At 38.0% G+C, this 23,555-nt stretch overlaps 1 protein-coding gene across 1 annotated transcript; it reads left to right on the top strand.

The window, feature by feature from the left end:
* Window positions 1-253: 253 nt before the first annotated feature.
* LOC149022579 (protein NRT1/ PTR FAMILY 5.2-like) lies at window positions 254-3,351 on the top strand. The gene is made up of 4 exons (XM_089150621.1): window positions 254-414; window positions 565-782; window positions 1,520-2,094; window positions 2,179-3,351. Exons 1-4 carry the CDS (start codon window positions 279-281, stop codon window positions 3,074-3,076), a joined length of 1,827 nt encoding a protein of 608 aa, XP_089006747.1. The 5' UTR covers window positions 254-278; the 3' UTR covers window positions 3,077-3,351.
* Window positions 3,352-23,555: the final 20,204 nt, after the last annotated feature.

The following is a 23,555-nucleotide window of genomic DNA, read 5'->3' as shown; positions in this document are numbered from 1 at the left end:
GTCTAAAAACTAATAATCATTTTAGAGGTGAGGAAACAAATATCTGGATTTTTTTATTTTTTTTGGTGGTAATATCTGATAATAAACATGTGAGGTATCCTCTTCTTCTACTTTTCTTCCATCTTTAGTTTGGCTACAAGTGGAGTATCTGATACGTAATAAATTCAGAGGTTGAAAAGAGTCACTTTTAGCTCATCTCTTCCCAGCTTTATAAAAAGCCATGGCCTCACATGATATTCAATCAAGCGCCTACTCCTTCCTCAGCTCCCTTTACCAATATGATCGCTAGGGTAGCAGAGAATGGATTCGGAGATGGCAGGGAGGATTATACACAAGATGGAACTGTGGATCTCAAGGGTCACCCTGTCCTAAGATCAAAGGGAGGTAAATGGAGGGCTTGTTCTTTCATTGTAGGTAAGATGACCATGTTTTTACTGAACTCTACACTTTCTTTCTTTCTTCTTTGTCCTATATATGGTTAGTGTTTCAAGTTATCGATGAAATGACTGGAGGATTACTTCTCATGTGTCTTCTGTTGTGGGATTTGCTTCATCTCTATTGTAGGATATGAGGTGTTTGAGAGAATGGCATACTATGGAATTGCTTCAAATCTAGTGTTATATTTGACAACGAAGCTCCATGAAGGAACAGTTTCATCTTCAAATAATGTAACAAACTGGGTTGGAACTGTGTGGATGACACCCATTATTGGAGCTTACATTGCTGATGCCCATCTCGGCCGATACTGGACTTTTGTTCTCTCTTCAGGCATTTATCTTGTGGTAATACTTGGAATATATATCCATATCCATGCTTACACAGTTGTTCACAGGCAAGAGACACACACACACAGAAGCAAACTAGCTAATATAATATGTGATAGTATATGAGAAGCGAAGCAGAGAAGACTTAGCCGGTCAGGCACGACATACACACCAAGCATTTTAGAACACGTATGTTATTATCTGGAAACAATAGAAGCCACACGTACTCAGATATTTTTCTTGTGTCTTAAATTCCATGGTTTCTATTCTTAGGCTGGTTTTAGGGTAATCAAATGGCCAGGTACAATCATCATTCAATTGTTTTGGTGAACTTGTTTGTTCAGAAGAAGCCATCCGGGCCGGTATTTCCCTTCTTTGTCGACTAACTAGAATCCTTGGAAAAAGGGAAAGAAGAGAGAGAGAGAGATTTTTCATGTCTAATCATCTGAACCTTCTTTCTGTCGCACGGGTATCTCTTGCACAGTTCTAAAAGAAAATTTTATAATATATAATATTTTTCATATCCAACGTATGTGATTACAAGAACAGGTATAAGCTAGATCACAACCGTTAGATCTGAAAATGCCATTCGTCTGATCCGAGAACCGGAAGATATCTGCTAGACACACGTCATTGACTTTCACCAACATAAAATTTACCCTGGTTTCTCCTCCTCTTCTTTTCTGTGATTAGTAATAAGTTGCAGTTTGTTATTATTCTTCCCTTAATATTTCAAATTAATTTTCGCTAAGCAGGGAATGAGCCTCCTGACCCTAGCAGTCTCACTGCCAGCACTCAGGCCACCATCATGTGAGCTGGGAGTGAAAGATCAAGAGACCTGCAACAAGCGAGCCTCAGCATTCCAAGTGGGCATCTTCTATTGTGCATTATACATAATCGCAGTTGGAGCTGGTGGGACCAAACCGAACATGTCAACCATGGGAGCAGACCAATTTGATGATTTTGAGCCGAAGGAAAAAGTTCAAAAGCTATCCTTCTTCAACTGGTGGATGTTCAGCATCTTCTTTGGAACCCTCATGGCTAATACCTTCCTTGTGTACTTACAAGACAACGTTGGTTGGTCCATTGGCTATGCCATTCCAACAGCTGGGCTTGCAATTTCAGTCTTGGTGTTCTTAGTGGGCACTCCATTCTACAGGCACAAGGTCGCTTCAGGAAGTCCTTTCACTAAGATGGCGAGGGTACTTGTGGCTGCCATGAGAAAATGGAAGTTATCTGTCCCAGATGATCCCAATGAGCTTCATGAATTGAACTTGGATGAATATTCTACAACTTCTAAGGTTCGGATTGATCACACACCTTCGTTAAGGTTAGTGAATTGGATGTTTAGGGTTTAGCTATATGAGTCTGTAGCAAGGATTTATTTCTTTTAAATTGTGATTTCCATCTGCAGAAATCTTGATAAAGCTGCGGTAAGAAGCAGTTCTAGCAACCCATGGAAGTTGTGTACAGTGACCCAAGTTGAAGAAACCAAACAGATGATCAGAATGATTCCTATTTTGGTCTCTACATTCATACCAAGCACCATGCTCGCTCAGGTTCAAACGTTGTTTATTAAACAAGGAACCACCTTAGACAGAAGCATGGGGCCACACTTTGATATCCCTCCCGCATGTCTTACAGCATTTGTGACTCTTTCAATGTTGATCAGCCTTATAATCTATGACCGTTACTTCGTGCCATTAGCTAAGAGATACACAGGGAACCCAAGAGGAATTACATTGTTGCAGAGACTGGGAGTTGGCCTTTTGATGCATGTAGTTGTCATGGCCACAGCATCATTTACCGAAAAGAAGAGACTGGGTGTTGCAAGAGAGAGTAGCATTTCAGGTAGAGGTGATCAAACAGTCCCTCTTACCATCTTTATACTACTACCTCAGTTTGCTTTGATGGGAGTGGCAGATACCTTTGCTGAAGTAGCCAAGATTGAATTCTTCTATGACCAAGCACCAGAAGGCATGAAGAGCCTTGGAACTTCCTATTACACAAGTAGCATGGGAATTGGAAACTTCCTTAATAGTTTTCTTCTTCAGTGTGTATCTGATCTGACTAAGAAGAATGGTAAAGGATGGATATCAGACAACTTAAATGAGTCTCACTTAGACTATTTCTATGGGTTGTATGCTGTATTAAGCTTTCTTAATTTCGTTTTCTTTCTGATGATGAGTAAGTTCTATGTCTACAATGCCAATGCTGGTGAATCAGAAAGAGGGCTAATGAAAACAGCTGTGGAGGTGTGTCCAGACATGGATAAAACTCAAGATGATGAAGGATTAAAAGGATGGGAGTAGCTTATCAGAACATGCATGTAATCTGATATACCACATAAATGGAATTTAGAAGCCTTTCTCCATCTTCAGTTGTTTTTCTTTGGCTATTGAAAGCGAATCTTGTGGTGTTCTTCTCTTTCATAAATTCAACATCTGTGTAAGTTTCTGTGTCCTCCCGTAGTCTATATTGTAGGGCAACTAGTTTAAGGTTTACATCCTTTGCAACATGTGTGGCTGTGTTTTGTGGAATTTTAGAAATGTATGGATAATGTACAAATGCATGGATAATGTACAAGAGACAGGTTTAGATAGTGAGTTCACAATGCAAACAGGTCTGGGCGGTCAGGTGTTTGGGTACATAAGGTTAGATAATGCGTAGGGGTGTAGCAGCAGAGCCAGGCTTTAGCATCTGGAGGGGTCAAGTACCGATATTTCAAAATAACAAAAAGAATTTTCCACCCATTATCTTTCCTGTGAAAAATTTTCTCCAGTCAGGGGCCCTATTACAAATACATGGAAAGAGGATCAGAGGGTAAATTTCAAATTTTCGGGAAACAAAAAAAAGTTAGCCAGACCAATAAGTGTTGAAAATAATAATAGTTGAAGAGAGCAAGAGAGAAGAAGAGAGAGGGAGAGAGAGACGTTGATAAGAAGAGAGAGAGAGAGTCTTAGTGTGCGCGTATGAGAAAGCACAGAAAATAATAAACACATTAATTTACAATGAATTAGTACATAGCTTTATATAGAAACAGAGTCCTTCATAGTGTTCTTGGAGTCATTCTCTGTATAGTTCTAGGACTCTTGTGGTTGTGGTGCAAGGATTTTAGTATTTTAGATTACATAAAATATTGATTAGGAGTTTGTACCAATCAATATCAAGCTCTCTTTTGGGTTGTTTAGTGTCTTTGTGAGTACCAATTGTAGAGTTTTTCTTGTATGTAATAACTGGTGTTTGATTAGCTGTGAGACTTCTAACAGCAATAAGAGTTTTTGATAAGCTGTGGAACTTCTAACAACAATGGAACTCTTGGAAGCAATCCTAGCCGCATATGCTTGAGATGAAGTGGCAGCTATGATGTTGGTTGATTTTCCAAATACATCCCTAATAATAAGTTTACCAGTTTCAAATCTAAGATTTGGATAATTAACTACTGGTTCCAACTAATCCAAGAATATGTGTTACATAGCTTTTCCTTTTAACGTTCCAATTCTTACAAGTTGCAATAAACACATTTGTAGGTCTTCAGTTTCACCCCGAGACAAATCAAACCTCACGTAATTACTCCTGGTCACTCTCTTTTCTGTTTGTTTAGGTGAAATTCATCTTCTTTGGATTCTTTAGAAACTAAAGAGTAGTTAAGAAATAGTACAAATTTCCTTGAATCTATATAATACATATACCAATTGGTACTGTTGGCTCCGCTTAGGTCCAATCATTAGGATCAGATCCTTTACAGTAACAAGTCATTAGGAGCAAATCTGTCCCAGTAAGCTATTGGGCAGGCTAGTCCTGGCTCCTAGCAGGATGGTTCCGGTCCAAAATTAACAGTGCTAGGATAATGGACTTCATCTACTTCTTGACTTTGTGTACCCTATATACTTCTTAGTTGTGGCTGTGTCACCTCAGCAAATATGCTGATCGATAGTCGAAGGTTGATCTCAACCATTGGATCGACATACTTGTTAAGGCAGCACAACCACAACTATAGAAGTATCAAATCAAAAAGTAAAGAAGATGTGAATCTTGTAAGATTAAATGTAGCCAGGACAACATAGATTGATTAAAAACACATAAATAATGATGCAACAAAGTCATGAAACATACCTTCTTTAAAATCCATTGGAGACGAAATGCACCGGAATCTCTCTTCCTTAATCTGCTACAAACAATGAACTATCTTTTGCTACTATGATCTTCTCCTTTAAGCTTCTCCCTATACACTGGCTGAATGGAATAACCACTCTTTGAATTATGTGCAAAGAATAATAAATAATTAATTAGGGTTAGAGGAGGCGCCTATCATCTCTTTATATAGGAAAACTTATTGGATCCTCCACAAAAGATTTTACAGTCCCTACTAACCCATGCCAGCCAACCCGTATCAGAGTTCTAGCCACTATGTATCTCTCATGCCAGACCAAATAAGAAAACCAAATCAGAATCAGATACAACGAATAATGCACACCTTATGGGGAATAGTTTATTAGTATTCTAACATTCTCCCATGGGCTTTATTGATTGTAACCAGAGTTGAGTAAGACAAAATTCTCTTTGTTTTTAAGAAAACAGTTGAAAAACATAAAAATTTTTTTTAATTTTTTTATATTTTTTATAAACAAAACTATATATTTAAAAAAAAAATTATTTTATATCACCCCCCCCCCACACAACATCAACCCTTAGTTTCGTTTTCCCCATATTCCCAAACCCCACTCCATGGAATCATGACTCCAACAAAAAAAAGCGTTTGGTTAAAAATTGAATCGGTTTCTTCGTGAGTCATGAATCTCCAACAATCCACGTTTTTGCCTAAAAATCTGAATGAGTTGGAAACCACCTATTGAGGTGGTTTCCAAATCGAGTCAGCCAATTCTGGGCTCGATATAAAAGGGAAAAAATGAACTTGACTCGCCCAAACTCACTTTCATCGAAACCTAAACTCGACACTCGACACTCGACACTCGACAGAAGGCTCTCCGCACTCCCGCTGCTGAAGTCGAAGATCCGTTCTCCTGCTGCTAAGAAGTTCGAATCACTCCCAACTCGTGACTTCTGCACTCCTCACTCCTGTTGCTGAGAACTCGAAGCACTTCCGCTGCTGAGAAGGCAAGCAACTCGAAGCACTTCTACTGCTGAGAAGGTGAGCCATTTCTTGATCTGAAGAAGGCGACGAACACCACCAACCTTGCGACGAAGGATCCCTATCACAGATTTATTGAATCGTGGTGTTTTCAGCAGATCTGGAAGAAGAACCCTAGCTTCTCTGCCTGCAACTCCAGCGTTCCCAAATCTTGGTGTTTTCGGCAGATCTGGAAGAAGAAGCTAGAGCTTCTCTGCTCTGCAACTCCAGCGTTCCCAAAATTTTCTTCCTGTTTTCGACTTTGGCATCGAAATAGGCGGTAAGTCTCTGCATAGTCTTTATTTTCCCTGATTGGATTAGTTTTGTGTTGGGTTTCTTATTCTCTATCTTCGTTTTACTGTTGGCTTGGTATTCTTGCATTTTGAATTCGATATCGATTTTGGTTTTGGCTTGGGGCTAGTGTTCAAGGTTGTAATAAGTAATCTTTCAAGAATCTCTTCTTCTTTAGCTAACTTCACTGGAGCAGAGGAGTGTTTTGGGATTCATCAGCAAGGGTGAAAGGGGTGTTTGCTTGTTCTCGTGGGATTTTGTAAATTTTGAAGTTTATATTAGAATGGGTAGCGGGTCTTTGGGGCTAAATAAATTATGGATTGAGTGCTTTTGTTAAGGGTTTCCGGTGGCTTTGACAAGGCAAGAAAAATCTCTCATGGTTCATGATTCAAAGGTGGTTGTGTTTTTAGGCGTTTCTTGAAGGTATTGGGTAGGAGGTTTCAGTGTTATAGGGAGACAAACACAAGGGCAGATTTCTTGGTAACTTTAACAGCAACAAGAAGTTTGTCAAGCGAAAATGTATGGCCAGAAACGATTTGAATGGAATTTCATAGGGATAGCAGAAGGTTTGTTAAGGTTTAGATTTTTGTGACATTCTTTCTCTTCTCTCTTTGGCTTCAGTTGTGGCAACAAGAAGGTTTGTTAAGGTTTTTCTGTTGGTTCTCTGCTGGAGTGGGTGTGTTCTTGATTAGTCGTAGCAGTAGTATTAATCTTTTCCTATTTTTGATGAGTTTTGATCCCAACAAAATTATTTTGAATAATTTACAACTTTATTGCTGTTTGATGAGTTTTGTGCTTCTCCAACTTTTTAATTTTGTTGTTTAGCTGCGAAGGATTTGGTGATTTGATTTCCCTGAAATATTTGAACTTTTGATTATTTTGTGTTAATATGCTAATTTGGTTACAGGTTTAATTTTAGTCATTACATTTCGAAAAAACATAGAATCTTTCTCATACTGGGAGGATTGGGGCCTTAATTATTGTTGGGCCTCCAAATTTCTACAGTAGCTTGCTTTGATGCTACTCTTGAGTTGATCACACCAATAGAAGTGCCATTGGGTAGTAACAAAAACTGAGTGACATGCAAAAGTTGCACGCAGTCTTGTTCTCTTGTTATATTGGAAATTAGATTTAGTTGCTAATTTCATACCATGAGTGAAGGCATGCAACTTGATACTATTCGAGAACTGTCAAGTTCGGTTGAGCTTTTTGGCTCTTCCTTCTCCTTCCATAGATATTGGGAATTTGGATGCTTTTTCTAAAACTGATTGGTGGTAGAACATGTGGAAGTTGCCATATGTGTGGTGCAATGATTTTGGTTTTTCTCTTCACTTCATTTATGTGAAATAAATTTCTGTGGCATCTATGTCAGCATTCATGTGTCCATTTCTCTTCTCTTCTCACAAGAAGGTGTGGTTGAGATGTCCTTTTCATGTGGTGGTGGAGAGATTTTGAGACCAAGCGATTAGGACTCGTCTGTACTGAAACACAGTAGTACATAGGTAGGAAAACATTACTATTTCTAGGCACATCACTCTAGACAAGCATTTGCGGTTTGCAAAATCAACGATCGAAATAAAATTCCATGAGTTGTAATTGGGATGGAATTGTTTTGCTTTCTTGACTACTATGTAATATTGCCTTTTGCCTTTCTATATGCAATAACATACCTTGAGATGGTCATTGCGTGAGAAAAAGTACATCATAAGCTGCAATAGCAAGAAACTTCTAAAGTGATGCTGCTTGTTCCCTCATTCCTTTCCACAATTTTCCCTTCATAGTTCTTTCTTCAGCTTGTGAGTTTCCTGGCATTTTAACAAAACCCAATTACTAAGGTGTGGTTGCTGATTTTGACTGCAATTTCTATTTCCAGATTAGGTTGCATTAGGATTTTGTGTGATATTAGAAAAAATAGATGAGATCCAGATAGAACTACACCTGCAAGATCTTGTCTTGGTGCGTGAGGACACTTAAGTAAGAACCCTAATTGCCATAATCAAACATAGCTTATACCAAAGACAGAACAAAAGACACCATGCTCAGATTTTATTTATTTTAAAGCCAAAAGTGACAGTTAAACATAAAATTGCCTCTGCATAAATCAGATCAGAGGAAATCTTGTGAACCTTTTAGCGGCTCTCTTCTGCACCAAGCACAATGAAGAGGAATTTGTTGTCCCATGCATATTTGAAGTATATTGATTGGTTTACACCGAGGGGTTGTCCATTGATGAGAAGGCAGCTTCCATCATTATTTTGTTTGAACAATGAAGGGTCAATCTTCTCAGCTGTCTGGAACCCATTGCAGGAGACTCTAATATTTCTTTCTTCACGGTTGCAGTTGTTAGTTACAGTCACCACATACTCAAGCTTCTTCCCCACCAAGTACTCCTGTCATAGTTTGAGATAGCCGAAGGCAAGGGTGCCCACTGATTTCTATACAGGAGGAAGGAAGAAAATAGATTAGTTTTCATTGTTAGGCAGGAAATATATATATATAACTGCAAGAGCACCCTAAAAATTTCTCACCGTTTGCAATCAAACTGAATACCAGAACTACATACAAAATTATGAAAGCAGCTGCCATTGTTGAAAATTATGTTCTTGATTTGTTTTCTTTTTGCTTGAAAATGCAGTGAAGGTGGGATGCTAGCTTCTTCTAATTTTATAATAGTTGGAGAACCAGATTATTTACTTAGATTTGTTTCATAAATGAACATGAAAAATGGGTTGAAGGGGGGGGGGAGAGAGAGAGAGAGAATGGCTACATATTATTTCCTTAAAATCCTTACTTATTCACTTAATAAATCTTGCCAGTATTAAACAGCATAGTGTTTTTTTTTCACATTGCACTGTTTTGACCTGTCTCTTAGTATATGGTTTTAAAATTTCTTTACCTCTCATAATAATGAAAAAACCTGGAAATTTACAGAACATTATTCAAGCTTTCTACATCCAAGTTGACATCTAATAAAGATCAGGGCTTTGTTGAAACAAGATGGTAATTGAACAGTTACATTAGTCAAGTACTCAAGTGAATATATGCAAGCATAATAGCATATATATGACTTGTACTATTGCGGGGCTAATTTGCAGATTTCTTGTTAAAAAAAATGATATAGCTAAGGCCTATAAGTTTAGTAAGTTTACTTGATTATGTGTTGATTGATATTAAATTTTTAAAGACTTTATGAATGATCTACGATTCATTGGTTTATCAACTTGGCTGTTATTAGTCATTTTAAGATGGATTTTTTGTTGCATTGGTTTATCAACTTCGCTACATTCAATGTATTGTTTTGATGTTGGCGAGTTGCACATTTTGCTATGACCGTGTGTAATAGGCCCTTGACTTCCTTTTGATAATCCTTTGCTTTAATTTCAGATCTATATCCAATTTTACTCTATATCCAATTTGAGTCTATATGATCACATTTCAGGACCTAAATTTAGAGAACGCATACGCACGTTGTTCAACATGGATGACGAAGAGTTGGTAGTTGCTCTAGTGGGCGCAGCATTGTCTACGTAATTGAATACATTAGGAGAACATACGCGGGGAGGCAACCATATAGAGTAGATGTCCGGCGTGGGTTTCTTGAAACCCAACGTTTTATTGGTGGCACCGAGCGTACATGTCGTGGAGGAATTGCGAATGAGCCAAAGATCATATTACAACTTGGTAAAATTATTGCGTACGAGGGGGCTGTTAGAAGACAACAAATTGGTGTTAGTTGAGGAACAAGTAACGATGTTTCTACATTGTCTTGCACACCACATTAAGAATTCGACTTTAAAGAACCGTTTTGGGCATTCCGGGAGACAAGGGAGTCGACATTTTAATAAAGTGTTAAATGCAATGATGAAACTGACCCGTTGCTTATAAAACCCCCTAGTCTCACCACACATCCGAAGATTGCAGGTAACCATCGCAGCTTCTACCCATTCTTCAAAGATTGCGTTGGAGCCATTGATGGATCACATATACCAAAGATGGGTTCCTGTTGAAAAACATAGGACGTTTCGAGATAGGAAGGGTCTTATTACACAAAACATTTTAGCTGCATGCGACCATGACAAAAGGTTCACGTATATACTTGCTGGTTGGGAAGGGTCTCGCATCCGACTCCCGCATTTTGGATGATGCTCTCCATAGAGATGGAGATGGAAAATTAGTGGTTCCAAATGGTAAATTCTATCTTGGTGATGCTTTGGGTTTGCCAACCAAAGAGGTTTTTTGAGGCCATATCGAAATGTTAGGTACCATCTCGAAGGAATGGAAGAGGGGAAATCAAAGACCCAAAAATGAAAAGGAGTTGTTTAACTTGAGGCACGCTAGGTTACGCCAAGTCATTGAAGGTGCTTTTAGTTTGTTGAAGAGTCGCTTTAAGATATTGGCAACTCGAGCGGAGTTTCCTTTCGTAACTCAAGTTAAGATTGTGATAGCTTGTGTACTACTTCACAACCACATTCTAAACCATGACTCTTTGGAAGAAGAGGAGGAATGGCTTGCCCATGAGTCGACGGAGGGGTTAGGGCCAACAACAGCTTCCTCTTCCGCACCACACCATGCGGATGATGAGGAAAGTAGTGATTCGACGAAGATGAAGACAACCATGCGAGTCATTTGAAGCGAAGCATTCCGGGATGACTTGGCAACACGGATGTGGAATGCATATGCAACAAGAAATGTTGCAGATGATGAAGACATGGGATCAGAGACTGAGTCAGAATCAAATGATTAAATTTTTATGTACTTCAATTTGAATGACTCCCAACTGTTTGAGTTTGAGTTTGGATTGTACCTTATTTTGTTTTACTTTGTCTCAAACTTTGTGGTATTATTTCATGTCGAACTCAAGTTATGATTGCTTCAAATGTTAGCTTCAAATGTTAGAATTGCAACTGATCATGAATACTAATGTCATCATATGATTGCTACACTTCTGCACCACACCATATGTATTTTGATTGATCATAACTAACAGTTCATCATATGTATTTACTTTTGTCCCTTAATTATGATTTTACCAGATGGACTCTCAAAATGCATCACATGCAAGAGGAAGAGACATAGCCTCATGGCCTATAGAGGTGTCTCTTTCTCTACTAGAGTTTTTCTTGCAAGTACATGCTAGTGGGAGGGCAGGAGACAATGGACTAAGAAAAGAGCATTGGTTGGGAATTAGTAGACAAATCTCCGAAAAGCATGGGTCCAATTATGATTGGGAGCAATGCCGCAACCATTTTAGGATTTGGAAAACTAGGTTGCGAGCGCTATCAGACTTGCAAAAACAAAGTGGACTTGGATGGAATCCAAGTGAAAAGAGGTTTGATGCTGCTCCCCATTTCTGGTCTGAAGTAAAGGTAAGAATTAATATTCACAAACCATCATTTTTTATAGATTACAACACTTTCCTCACCGCTGCACATTAGCGGAAAAAAGTGAGTGAATATGAGCCCCTATAATTGATTCAAAGTTGAAAATTTATGTTTTGAATTTGTAGAAGAAAGAGCAAAAATATTGGAAGGAACATTCGGTGCGCCCCATTCACTTAGAGGTTGCTGCAGCCCTAGGTAATGAGATTGCAACAGGCTCTGAAGCTGGAACAGGTCAAGACTTCTTGAATGAATCCCAACTGAATTCACCTGAAGCCTATGAGTTCAACATCCAATTGGATGACAATGAGATTGGCAACTCGAGTTTTCAACCTCAGACCACTACACCTGACATGTCGTGGACCCAATCTACAGCACATGAGAGTAGTCGATCTCGAGGTAGGCCAAGAGCTGGTGAGCAGTCTCATGATTCCCACAAGAAGAAGAAGAAAGGAGTTGATCAAGTAGTGGGTCCCTTGGAGAATATATCTGTTGCTTTGGTAGACATGGTGAAGCTTTCTCATGAGAAGCTTGTTGCTTTGAGAGGGCTCTGCCTGAGGCAGCATGGCTTGTCGAGAGGGCAGCTTCGACGAGACATTCTTCGTCGAGAGGGCAACCGCTGCTGCCGAGAAGGCTCTTCTGCTGCTGAGAGAAGGCCGCTGCTGCTCTTTGAGAAGGCTGCTGCTATTGCTGAGAAGGCTTCTACTGAGAAGGCTGCTGCTGTTGCTGAGAAGGCTTTTGCTCAGAAGGCTGAAGACAAGGATGAACTTTTACAAAATGCCATTAATGCAATGACAGAGCTTGACTTGGAGACTCGGCTGCGTGCAAAAGACCTCTTTGGAAATCACATCCGGCTTAGGAATGCACTACTTTCAGAGAAAGAGGAGGATAGGGCAACCGTCATCAAGTACTTCTTAGATAAATATGGCTGATGTTTAGTGTTGTTGAATCACCCAAACAATCATAATGTTTTGATAACATGACTTTTAAGATTTAATTTAGGGTATTAAAATTTTAAGAAGTTGAACTATACTATTGTAAGCCAAGTTTGATGGGTTTAATCAATCCTCCAATGGGGAGAATCTATGTTTTTATCATCCTTTACAACATTGTTGGTGAGTATACTACGTTTTCGATTTGAATCTACGGAGAAATTCTTCATTTCTGCTTCTTTTTCTTCTTCTTCTTTTTCTGGTGTGTATAGGTAGGTAAAGCAGTTTGTTTTTGAATTTAGTACTCACTGTGGCTGCCCCAGTTTTAAGATTCCTGTTGAATTCTTGTGTAGATTTTGTAACAGTATGAGCAGTGGCACTTCTCTTTTGACAGCTTTTCAGTGGATTTTTTCAATGTGATTTAGTTGGAAGAAAAGAAAAAAAAGAACAGGCAATACCAGATGTTACTTCCAGGTCTGGACTTGCTTCTTGTACATTTCTATTGTCTAGCTCTTAATGGAGATATCAGTTGCCTAATGTTAACAGCTGAGAACTAGATGGTTCATTGCGAATGACAACCTATTACTTGAGATTTGCTCATCATCCTTGATGAGTTATAGTCTGCCATCATGCCATTCTAGACTCTTCAGATGGAAGGCCATATATTTGAACATGAACTACACCAAGATCTTGAGTGTCATTTATGAGGTTATCGAGTGTTTTTAGTTGCATTCTGAACTACACCAAGATCTTGCAAATCCAAGTTGATAGGGGAGCTATTGATGAAATACCAAATGGGACAACGATGCAGGTTTTGTCTAAAAATGTTTTGGCTAGACTTAGTTCTCAAGACTGATAACCGATCCATTGAATGGAACGCTGCAGGGAGGTTAGAATTCATTAAGTATGGGCCATAGCTTTCAAACTTGCAATATTGCATAATTATATCACGAAACTGTTGGGAGTACACATCTGATGCCATGGCCTTTAGATGATAGAGGGATACTCAAGCACTTATCCTGAAGTAAAATCAAAGTTTATAAGAATTGTTGTTGTTTGTCACATTCATGGTGCCAAGGGGGTTCATGTTGGGTTTCCGTGTGACAACCGAAAAGGAAAATAGAATATTGCCTATGGATATCAGGGTTAGTTGCATCCTCGATTTCTCCTTGTGTGCTTTTGCCCGGGTAGGGGGGACAATGGTTATGGTTACGCCAATCGCCAATTTAGTTGAAGTTTTCATGAATTAATTAAAGCCTGTTTAATTCAAATTGAACCTTGTTATCTTGTTTAGTTTGTTGCAACTTTATGTTGGGTGGTTTGATTATATACAACCTCTCGCAATTTTATCCCGAGACCTCGTGGTGGACTGGGCGAGAGTGAATAGATCTTGGTTTGCCATAAGTAAGTAATCCATACTTCACTTTCACGTGCTTTATTATGAGAAGAGATAATGATGGTATTGTGCCCCCCCCCCCCCCCACTCATCCCCCCCCCCCCCCCCCCCAAACCAAAACACCCCCGAATATCCATATCCCGGGGAAGTGCTCCGTTATAGTCTGCCATCATGCCATTCTAGACTCTTCGTAGATGGAAGGCCATATATTTGAACATGGAGGCCATAAGATCTGATTTACTATCTAGAGAAAAAAACAGGTTGTCAACCAAAAAACCTATGTCAGTCTTTCACATAGTCTTTCACATTGTTTCACGGATAGAAACAGAGAATTGTCTTAGCCAAAATATATATCAGGGTTGCTGATATTGTTTACCACTATTCTAATTTCTAAGACAATGTAGGCTCTTATCATATAATATTATTGGGCACTAATAATATTGCCATGTCTTCACTAATCCCCATTCCAGATTTTGAATTAAAAAGGACAGCCCAGTGCAGAAGGTTTCGGCGCAAGCAGAGCCCAGGTGTGTGATTCAAACTTTCATCTCCAGAATAACTTTCATTTCCATTAGTTAGACTATTACTATCATATGTTGCTGGTTTTTCACTTTCCTTATTCTTCCTTCATTAGTGTTTTCTGGGACTGAAACGGTGCAGTAGTTTCCTTTTAATTATGGGCTATCTAATCTTAGCTCTACTACTTATAATCTTACAAAAATAGGCTGTAATTCCTTGAAGACTTCATTATCATGTACTGAAATTAAGAGTTGCCGCTGCATAAATTATCCTGATGTGGATGATTCTTAATTTCCAAATAATCTGGTTACCCTGATTGTTACATGCATCTCAATCAACGCCGGACTGCACGTTGAAGATTTTATATGCTTCTATTTGCTATTATAATATTCATGGTTAGTTATAGTTTTCTTTGGAGGAGCAATATTTAGAATCAAGTTAAAACTCTAGATATGTGCTTTATATTGGCTCTGTTTTCCTTTTTTTTTTAATCTTTTTCTTGGGGCGGGGGGGGGTGTGAGACCTTTCAAGTGGAATTTCTGCAAACCCTTTTGGATTTCTTACTTAAAGGTGCAAGTTTTCTTTTGAATTTTTTATTTTTGCTTGTAATTCTGCAGGTTTTACATGGATAGAATTGTGTCCATTTACTGGTAGGAAGCATCAAGTATGGTTTTGAACCCTGTAAAAGTAGACAGAATTGCATCACAATATTTTAAGCCCATTAGCTACCTGCTCACTGGCACACAATATTCCATCCCTTTTCCTGGTGAAACAGCTCCGTGTCCACTGTGCTGAGGTTTTGAGAACACCAATAGTTGGAGACTACAAGTATGGTTGGCAGGCTCATAAGAATTGGCAACCTCTACCTTGTTCAAAGCCTGAGGATTGTTCAACAGAAACGATTCCCAAGCAGAAACGGAGGTCTTGCATTGCCATTGCCGGTGCTGTTAGAGGTGATCTTCTCCGGTGATTATGATGTGGTTTCAGGCATGGATAACGTCAGAATGGTCGTTGCAGTTAGCTCTCTCTATTTTACATATTTTCTCTAAAAGCCTGAGTAAATTAGTTTGTCAATTGAGCTACTCCTTCCAATTCTCGGCTTGTTTGAAATTTTCTAGCATCTCATATCCTTCGTCCCTGAAATCTGTACTTAATGTTTGGCTTGATGAGTGCTTGGGAAAAAGTAGGATGGTTTGATTCGGTACTTAGGCCATTTCATTACGGGTATTAGGGAGTTACGTTTTGGTTCCTCCTTTTCTCTCTCTATTTACTCTATTATATTTAGCCTTTTGTTTCTTGAATGTTGTTCATCTGCTTATAAATGATTCCAAAGAACCTCACTATTTGTTTTGTTCTTTTGTAATAGCAGCGACTGAGCTGGGAATTTTTATACGTTTATCAAATTCTTATAAATTATGCCAGTCCCCATCTTCTTTTCATTTGGTATCACTGATTATATAGATAGGATACACATCTAGAATTATTTATTGTTGTCATTTAAACTAGTGGGAGTCTCTTTATATCTATAGAGGAGCATTCTGATTTAAAGTATTCTTTATTTGATATATACCAACTGAATTTGTTTTACGGTGAAGTGATGGGAGGTTACTATTGTGAAGATCAAACTTCAACTGGAATGGAACAACAGCCTCCATTGTGCTATTGTAGGCAAGGAAGGATGATCCTAATGACTTCAAGAACTAGGAAAAATCCAGGTCGAAGATTTTATAAGTGCCCAAGTGGTAGTAACCATCCAAATTCCTTTATTTGGCTAGATAATATGTCTGAGATTCATACAATGGAGGAGGGTTCTACAGCTTCAACATCATATGACATCATCAACAACAAGAATTTGAGTGTTGCATGCCGAGCACCTACTGAGCACGTGCACATTGAAATTCAGTCAAACCGAATCACAATGTTGTATCATGGATTCTTGTTCTTATGTGTGTGGGTTTTTTTACTTTCTTCTTATGTATTTTTGTTTGCAACAAATAGGTAAAAACATTTGTCTTTTCAACATGTATTGTTAAGGGTACATTAATATTGAGTTATGAATGGTGCCTTCTAGAAAGAAATCGATTGGATTTCTATTGGTTTTGTGGATGGTTCAAAATATTATTCTTTTTCACAACTTTAGCAGGTGGAGAAACAAAGTTGGATGAATCATAGTATATATAGGTACTTCAATTGGGGATACTCATTGCCTCTCTCTCTGGTATGTAACAGGTTGGAAGATCATTGGCAAAATGATAAAATTTGTGTTTCTGATTTTTGGATAAACAGAGATTTATGTGGTTGGCAAAACAACATAAACTATTATTTGTTAAACAACAAATCTGAAAGAGTCACTATCTTCGATAGTAGCATAAATAAAATTTAATAAGCGATCAATTCTAACATGTGGTAGATGTGAATGGTCCTTACCAACAATGCATATAAAATTATTTGTTTCCAACAAAAACAAAGAGATCCTACCGCTTGACATTCCCAAATCCGAGTATGAAAAATAATTGAGAGTTTCATCATAAATATAGCTAACAATAATTGGGAGTTTCTCTTTATTTTTCTACAACATTTCTCCTGCCAAAAATCCCAATGTAAATGTGGCTACCAACACCCCCAATGAAAGTGAAGGTAAGAGGGAAAAGAATAGCCCCAATGAAATCAGGGAAGTCTCAACTACATGGTGCCAATGATATGTATACTAGCCCTCTAATAGGCCTCATCTGAGGTCATACTTGGCACTAGACACAAATAATGTACAAACTCACTTATGCCTATAAAGTTGGTTATTTGGCTATCCAGGTTGGGTTCAGTCACTGTTGATCCTATGGATTTTTGGGACCGATTGATTCTAGAAGGAGGCGTTTGGTTCTCCATTCATCCCCATTTTGAATTTTTGTCAATATGAGCTGCATGGTATACATGGATGGTATGCAGGTTGCTATAATTTTTTGCCTTGAATCTGTAAGTTCATTTATCTCCTATGGCAATGCAGGACCCAAAAGAAGGGAACTGGTGGATGCAATTTGGGAGTGACTATGTGTTAGGCTACTGGCCTTCCTTCCTCTTCTTCATGGTTGATTTATTGAATTTTGTAAATAATTGTTATGCTCAGTCATTAATCAAATCAAATAACAAAGCGATTCACTTTCGTAATCGGGGTAACCAAACAGTTTTTCGTATAGATTCACTTTCGAAATTAGGGTAACCAAACAGTTTTTCGAACAGATTCACTTTCGTAATCGGGGTAACCAAATGGTTTTTCGCATGCATTCACTTTCGTAATCGGGGTAACCAAATGGTTTTTGCCAGTGCATTCACTTTCCGAATCGTGGTAACCAAACAGTTTTTTTTATGAATATGATTCTACGTAACCCGATTCCTACGGACTCATGACTCCCACGAAGCGGGGCAAGGGGAGCCCAACCCCCCACCCCCCCCCCCAACCAAAGGAGGGTGGTACCCCCTCACGGGGACCAGCCCCCCCCCCCCCCCACCCACTTCTCTTTACTCCACAAAAAGGTTGTGTTATGTTTGTGTGGCACCGTATAATACTTTATAGAAAATCCTTGTGTGTCATTTTGAGAGACAATACTTTATGGTTCCCACGAACCTGTATGCCATCATTTGTAACTCGAGTTTAATTTTACGTGTTATATGACATACCTTAAGGCTAATACATATATGCCTCAACCTTTGTTTTAATTAACACACACCTTAAGACTTGCACAATATGCAACATGATAGATGTGAACAGCCATGTGTCAACGAAGAACTTTATTGAATTCAAACAATAGATTATCAGTGCATATAAAAGTAAAATGTCAAGAAACAAGTACAGATGGGAACTTTATTACTCAATAGAGCAAAATACAAAAACTCCCCACCGAGTAACCTCATCCAAGGATGCTCCTAAGCCCATAGTTACTACATGTTTTCAAAGATCTTAAGACAGAGACCTTTAATTAGGGGATCTGTAACCATATTATATGTACCAATATGCTTTATGTGGTGTCACCTTCTTTAGCATTTTCCTTAATGATCAAATACTTGATCTTCATACATTTAGATCCTATCCTTATTGTTGTTAACAAACAACACGATAAAATTATTGTCACAATACAACTAGATGGGTCTATCCATAAAGTCAAAATAAAACTGTCAACTACCTGATAATATTCTTTAGCCAAACTATCTGAGTAGTTGCTTTATAATATGTTACAAACTCTGCCTACATAATGCGCTAAATTAATAAGGAATTCGATCGGTTTGGAAATGTGTGGGGGGAGACTAAAGGAAAGGAAACCCAACAAGCCGGGGCAAGTGCTTACTTCGTTCTTCCTCATACTTTTATTAATCAGCTCAAGCGCACTCACCCTTACAAATAAGTAATTAAACTCTGCTCCACGCTTTTCTGTGAGACTGCCCCTTTTGCCATGAAGGAAAACAATCCACCATGGACTTCCTATCATCCTGAGAACTAGCAAAGTTTGAATTTATATACCCTACCAGTTGTAGGTCTGGAACATGCTTGTTGATCAACATATACTCACTTGTACTCTTTGAGTATCTCAAAATAGTATACTTTTTGTGGTGGTTCTCTCACTCATTATCCTTTATAGGGAAACCATAACAAACTCAGTTTATCTCCCTTGAGAATTAGAACATTCTTGGGTTGGTAATATAGTAGTGAGGAATGTCACAACACTATTGAACTTTATATACCACTATCTGGAGGCTTGCTTGAGACTACAAATAGACTTCTTGAGTTTACACACAAGACGGTCAAAATCATCAATCAAAAACCCTAAGGTCGAATCATACATACCTCTTTATAAAGGTTTCTATTTAAAAAGACAATCTTCACACCATCGGGTGTAACTCCATATAAAACTGAGCGACTAATGCCATGATCATCCTGAAAGAGCCCTTAGAAGAGACAAGTGAGAAAATTCCAATAGTCTACTTCCTCTTTCTGAGTGAATCCCTTAATTATCAGTCTAGTTTTAAACCTCTCAATCTTTCCTTGGGAATCCTTTTGGGTCCTTCACATCCACTTACAACCATTGGGTTGATAGCCTTTGGGTAACTTAGCAAGATCCCAAAAAATCATTATGCCTAATCAATTACGTCACACACCTCACTGCACCCAATCACAAACCTGACTAAGGATCAGAGACAACTTCCTAGGTCAACTATAATGCTAGTATTGTAGTCATGTTAAACCATACAATTTGTCCTTCTCAGCTACATCAAACTCCAAAAAATTAACTGTCTAAGAAAAACGAAACTTGTGTAGGAAATAGAATAGCAACAACTAGTTCTAAGTTCTAGCTCTTCCAATACTAGATTATGCAGCCTTTACTCTATAGGACAACCCTAAACTTTGAAATGGTTCAAGTTAGATTCATGACAAGCCCACAACTCAAAAGGAGTCAAAAGAATAGATTTGAAAGAAACCGGTCAAGGATATAAAGGTTGTCTTCAAGGGTTCATCTTATAATATTTAGGTAAATTAGTCCTACTAAGCATACTCCTCACCATATCCATAAGGGTGCAATTGTGCCTGTCGACAACACCATTTTACTTAGGATTGTTATGCATAGTAAATTGACCAACTATACCAAACTCCTCTAAGTATTTGGTGAAAGGGCCCTTAAGCTATTCAACATTTTCATGTCTACCATAATACTCTCTTCCTTGATCAGATCTAACAATTTCTATGACTTTCCTATTGTTTCTCAACTTTAGTCTTCAAGACATTGAGATTTTCTAGAAATTCAGAGTTTTCCTTGATTGAGTATATAAACCATATTAGTAGTATTCATCTATAAATGTCATAAAGTAATAATTTCTACACAAGGTGACTAAATAGGGACCATTGATGTCAATTTGAATGACCTTCAACAGATCAAAACCATAGACTACAGATTCTTTTGGTCTTGATCAACTTACCCCTATAGTAGTCTACATTAGTCTTTAGGTCCCTTTCAAGGGAATGGAGGGTGTTAGACTTTATTAACCTTTATAATCTTTTCATAGAGATGTGGCCAAGTTCCTTATGCCACAATGTTTAAGACTATTCTTTAGGCAATGGTCTTTTTAGGGAAACTTTTCAATGATATAGAAGACATAGATATCCTTATTGGGAGTCAAACACAATCTATATGATCTATTAGACATTATGTAGCATCCAACCTTATTTGAATTGAAAAAAAAGTCCAAAAAAAAAAAAGAGAGAAAAGTTTTGTTGTCTTTAAAATAATGACCACACAAGTCTAAAACTAAATGAAAAATTAAATTTTCTCTAAATGTAAGTACATAAAATGTATCATCTAAGATTAATTTAAAACTAGTATCTATTATTGAAATGATGTCTCCAACTAACTCTATGTCATGTTTTCTAGTTGTGTCCCATTGCAAGTTTTTATTCCCTCATTATTGGCTTCCACCTATTTTTGAATCCATGTATTTTGGAAGTGCCATTATCTACCTACCAGAATTGGATGTGACTAGAGAAAAAATGGATTCTCAAACAAGACCCAAAGAATCAATATCATTATGTTTGCATTTGGCTAACCAGGTCTTGTACTTGGTGTTGTCACCCTTCATGTGACATTTTTCTTACGAAAAGGCAATGGCACCTCCCTTCTCTAATGAAGTTTTCTTAGGTCCAAAATTGTTAGTCAAATCGGATTCTTTATTAATACCTTAAGTATCCTTATGAGTATGGTTCTTGAATTCATTACCTTAACCTTAGAGGTGTTGGGTTTAGACGCAAACAAGGCTACATGGGTTCCTTTTGTCTTTTTTTTTAGTTTATGCTCTTTAGCTACAACCCTAGCAGTCAAGTCATTTATAGACTAGGTTACATCTTGAAAAATGTAATTGGTCTTTAAAATTCCAAACTCGGGTGGGAAAGTGTTAAGGGATTGATGGACAATACAATGACAAGGAAGAGAAACATTAAGGGCCTTGAGTTTTGATATGACAAATAATCATCCTAATGACACAATACCTAACTCCTTCAAAACCATCATACCTCACGATAAGGAACCCCAATATAAGTATACGTTTTTTTTTTTTGGTCAATCCTATATAAGTATACTTATTTCAACATTAGATGAGACTTGGTACTATTGTGCCACTACATCCAACAATTTTATAGCACCCAGTGGGTAAAGTGTTCTTCAAGTGCTTTTTTTTTTTTTTTTTTTCTTTGGATTGACTTCTTAATGGACAGTAAATAGATATAATACTTCTCACCCAAGTAGCAGGAACCAACTTTTTGTCTTCTATACTCTCATGAGTTATATTCATTGGTTTTTTAGCTACTAAGGATGTGTGGTTATCTATTATTTCCATAGTAAACAATACATCCTCTTTCTACAACTTAAAGTTTGGCCTCATAAGAATCTCAATAATATCTATATTATTGTTGACAGAAAATATGACTAAATCAAACAATGCATACTTTATTAGCACAATGTGGGTAATATGTCATTTATAAGCACTTTAATGGAGAGGACACACATGTAACTTATAAATACATTACTAGAAAGAGTAGACATATATTATCGTATAAACACGTTTAGGCATAATTCATGACATACAGTTGCGATACTCCCTAAATATCAGTGGCCATGGAGCATTTCAACCTTCGAAAATGTACCACCTTTGGGTGTAAAAACTTCTTGGATTAGTCAACTCCCATTCATATGTTGGATATGTCACCCTCTTAATGCTAATACACACCTTTGGGTGTATAAAAGCACATTAACCCCAAGAGATGTACCATTAACACCAATAGATGTCCCATTAACACCCTCTTAATGCTAATACAAACCTTTGGGTGTATAATAGGCTTTTTTGTGATATTTTTGGTAAGACAGGTAAGGTTGCAATTGCATGTATGATTGGATTTATAATATGATGATTTGACTTCTTTTCTAAGCATGATCATACTTTGACTATTTGTTGTGGTTGTTGTACATGTTTAGATATGAGAATATTGTCATGTATTATGATTTGAGCATTGTATCATTTTGTTTATGTGGATGATGTGTTGTGTAAGTGACTATGACTGAGGATTATCCATGTTGGGTACTCCTAGCTTGGGATATTTGGGGCTGTGGTAAGAAACACTATTCTCTGATGCCCCTATCACTTTCGTTGTCACATCCACCCAGTCGGCAACCTACCTGGCATACCAGAGTGTGTGATCCACAGCCCCGAAGAACAAGTATCTAGGAAATCATCCTCCCACATACACAATAACATAATCATGAGCAAGAATATAATCAATGTGTAGTAATATAAATGAGAGATCAAGATAAGAAGAGAGAATGACAATATAATCAGAGTGCGGAAAGAATGATACCAATATATAGTAATCAAAATGTAGAGTATGTGGAAAATCACTCCACATATCACAATGGAAGTGTAGCTCGAAAATTAAAAAGGTAAGATTACAACTAATTCTCAATAGAGAGAAAGAAAAGAAATAATCAAACTAAACTAAGGTCTCTTTTGTCTTATAAAGTGTATCTTCATATACATAAACTAAAGAAACCCCCCCCCCCCCCCCCCCCCCACCCCCCCCCCCCCCCACCCCCCCCCCCCCCCCCCCCCCCCCCGGCCCACCCCCCCCCCCCCCACCCCCACCCCCCACCCCCCCCCCCCCCCCCCCCCCCCCCACCCCCCACCCCAACAAAAAAATAATCATTTATTATTTTATAAAAAAAAACTAAAAAAAAAAAAAAAAAAACACACAACCACAACACCCCCCAAACACCACCACAACATTAAAATATAATAAAAAATGTATGGGTGAACAACCCCCCCCCCCACACCAACCCAAATGCACCCCCCAACCCAAAAAAAAAAAAACCCACCCCCCCCCCAAAAAGGAAAAAAAAAAAAAAAACCAACCAAACCAAGGCCTCTTATTGTAACACCCGCAAATAAAGCATAGGGGTAGTCTTGGCATTTTGTATTGATATTCAAATAATTACCATTAAAAGCCGAACTAGTATGGGATTAATATAGTTACTAGAATTTATTTGCTAAATTCAATCACCGGTTGAGAATAAGTTAAACGGTTAACAAGCACGTTGAATTAAGAAAGAAGTCCAGGGT

The sequence above is a fragment of the Hakea prostrata genome, chromosome 3 (genome assembly GCF_041222555.1).
Source record: "Hakea prostrata isolate BN-2017 chromosome 3, UWA_Hpros_2, whole genome shotgun sequence".
In the NCBI taxonomy this organism is placed as follows: domain Eukaryota; kingdom Viridiplantae; phylum Streptophyta; class Magnoliopsida; order Proteales; family Proteaceae; genus Hakea; species Hakea prostrata.
The sequence above is the reverse complement of the archived record's forward strand: the minus strand, read 5'-3'. Positions and strand labels throughout refer to the sequence as shown.

Bases quoted from the DNA above. Each gene is read 5' to 3' on its own strand.
- LOC149022579 (XM_089150621.1), top strand. From the start codon at position 279: ATGATCGCTAGGGTAGCAGAGAATGGATTCGGAGATGGCAGGGAGGAT. The intron at 783-1,519 runs GTAATACTTGGA...TTCGCTAAGCAG, and splicing joins CTTCAGGCATTTATCTTGTG to GGAATGAGCCTCCTGACCCT. The intron at 2,095-2,178 runs GTTAGTGAATTG...TTCCATCTGCAG, and splicing joins GATCACACACCTTCGTTAAG to AAATCTTGATAAAGCTGCGG.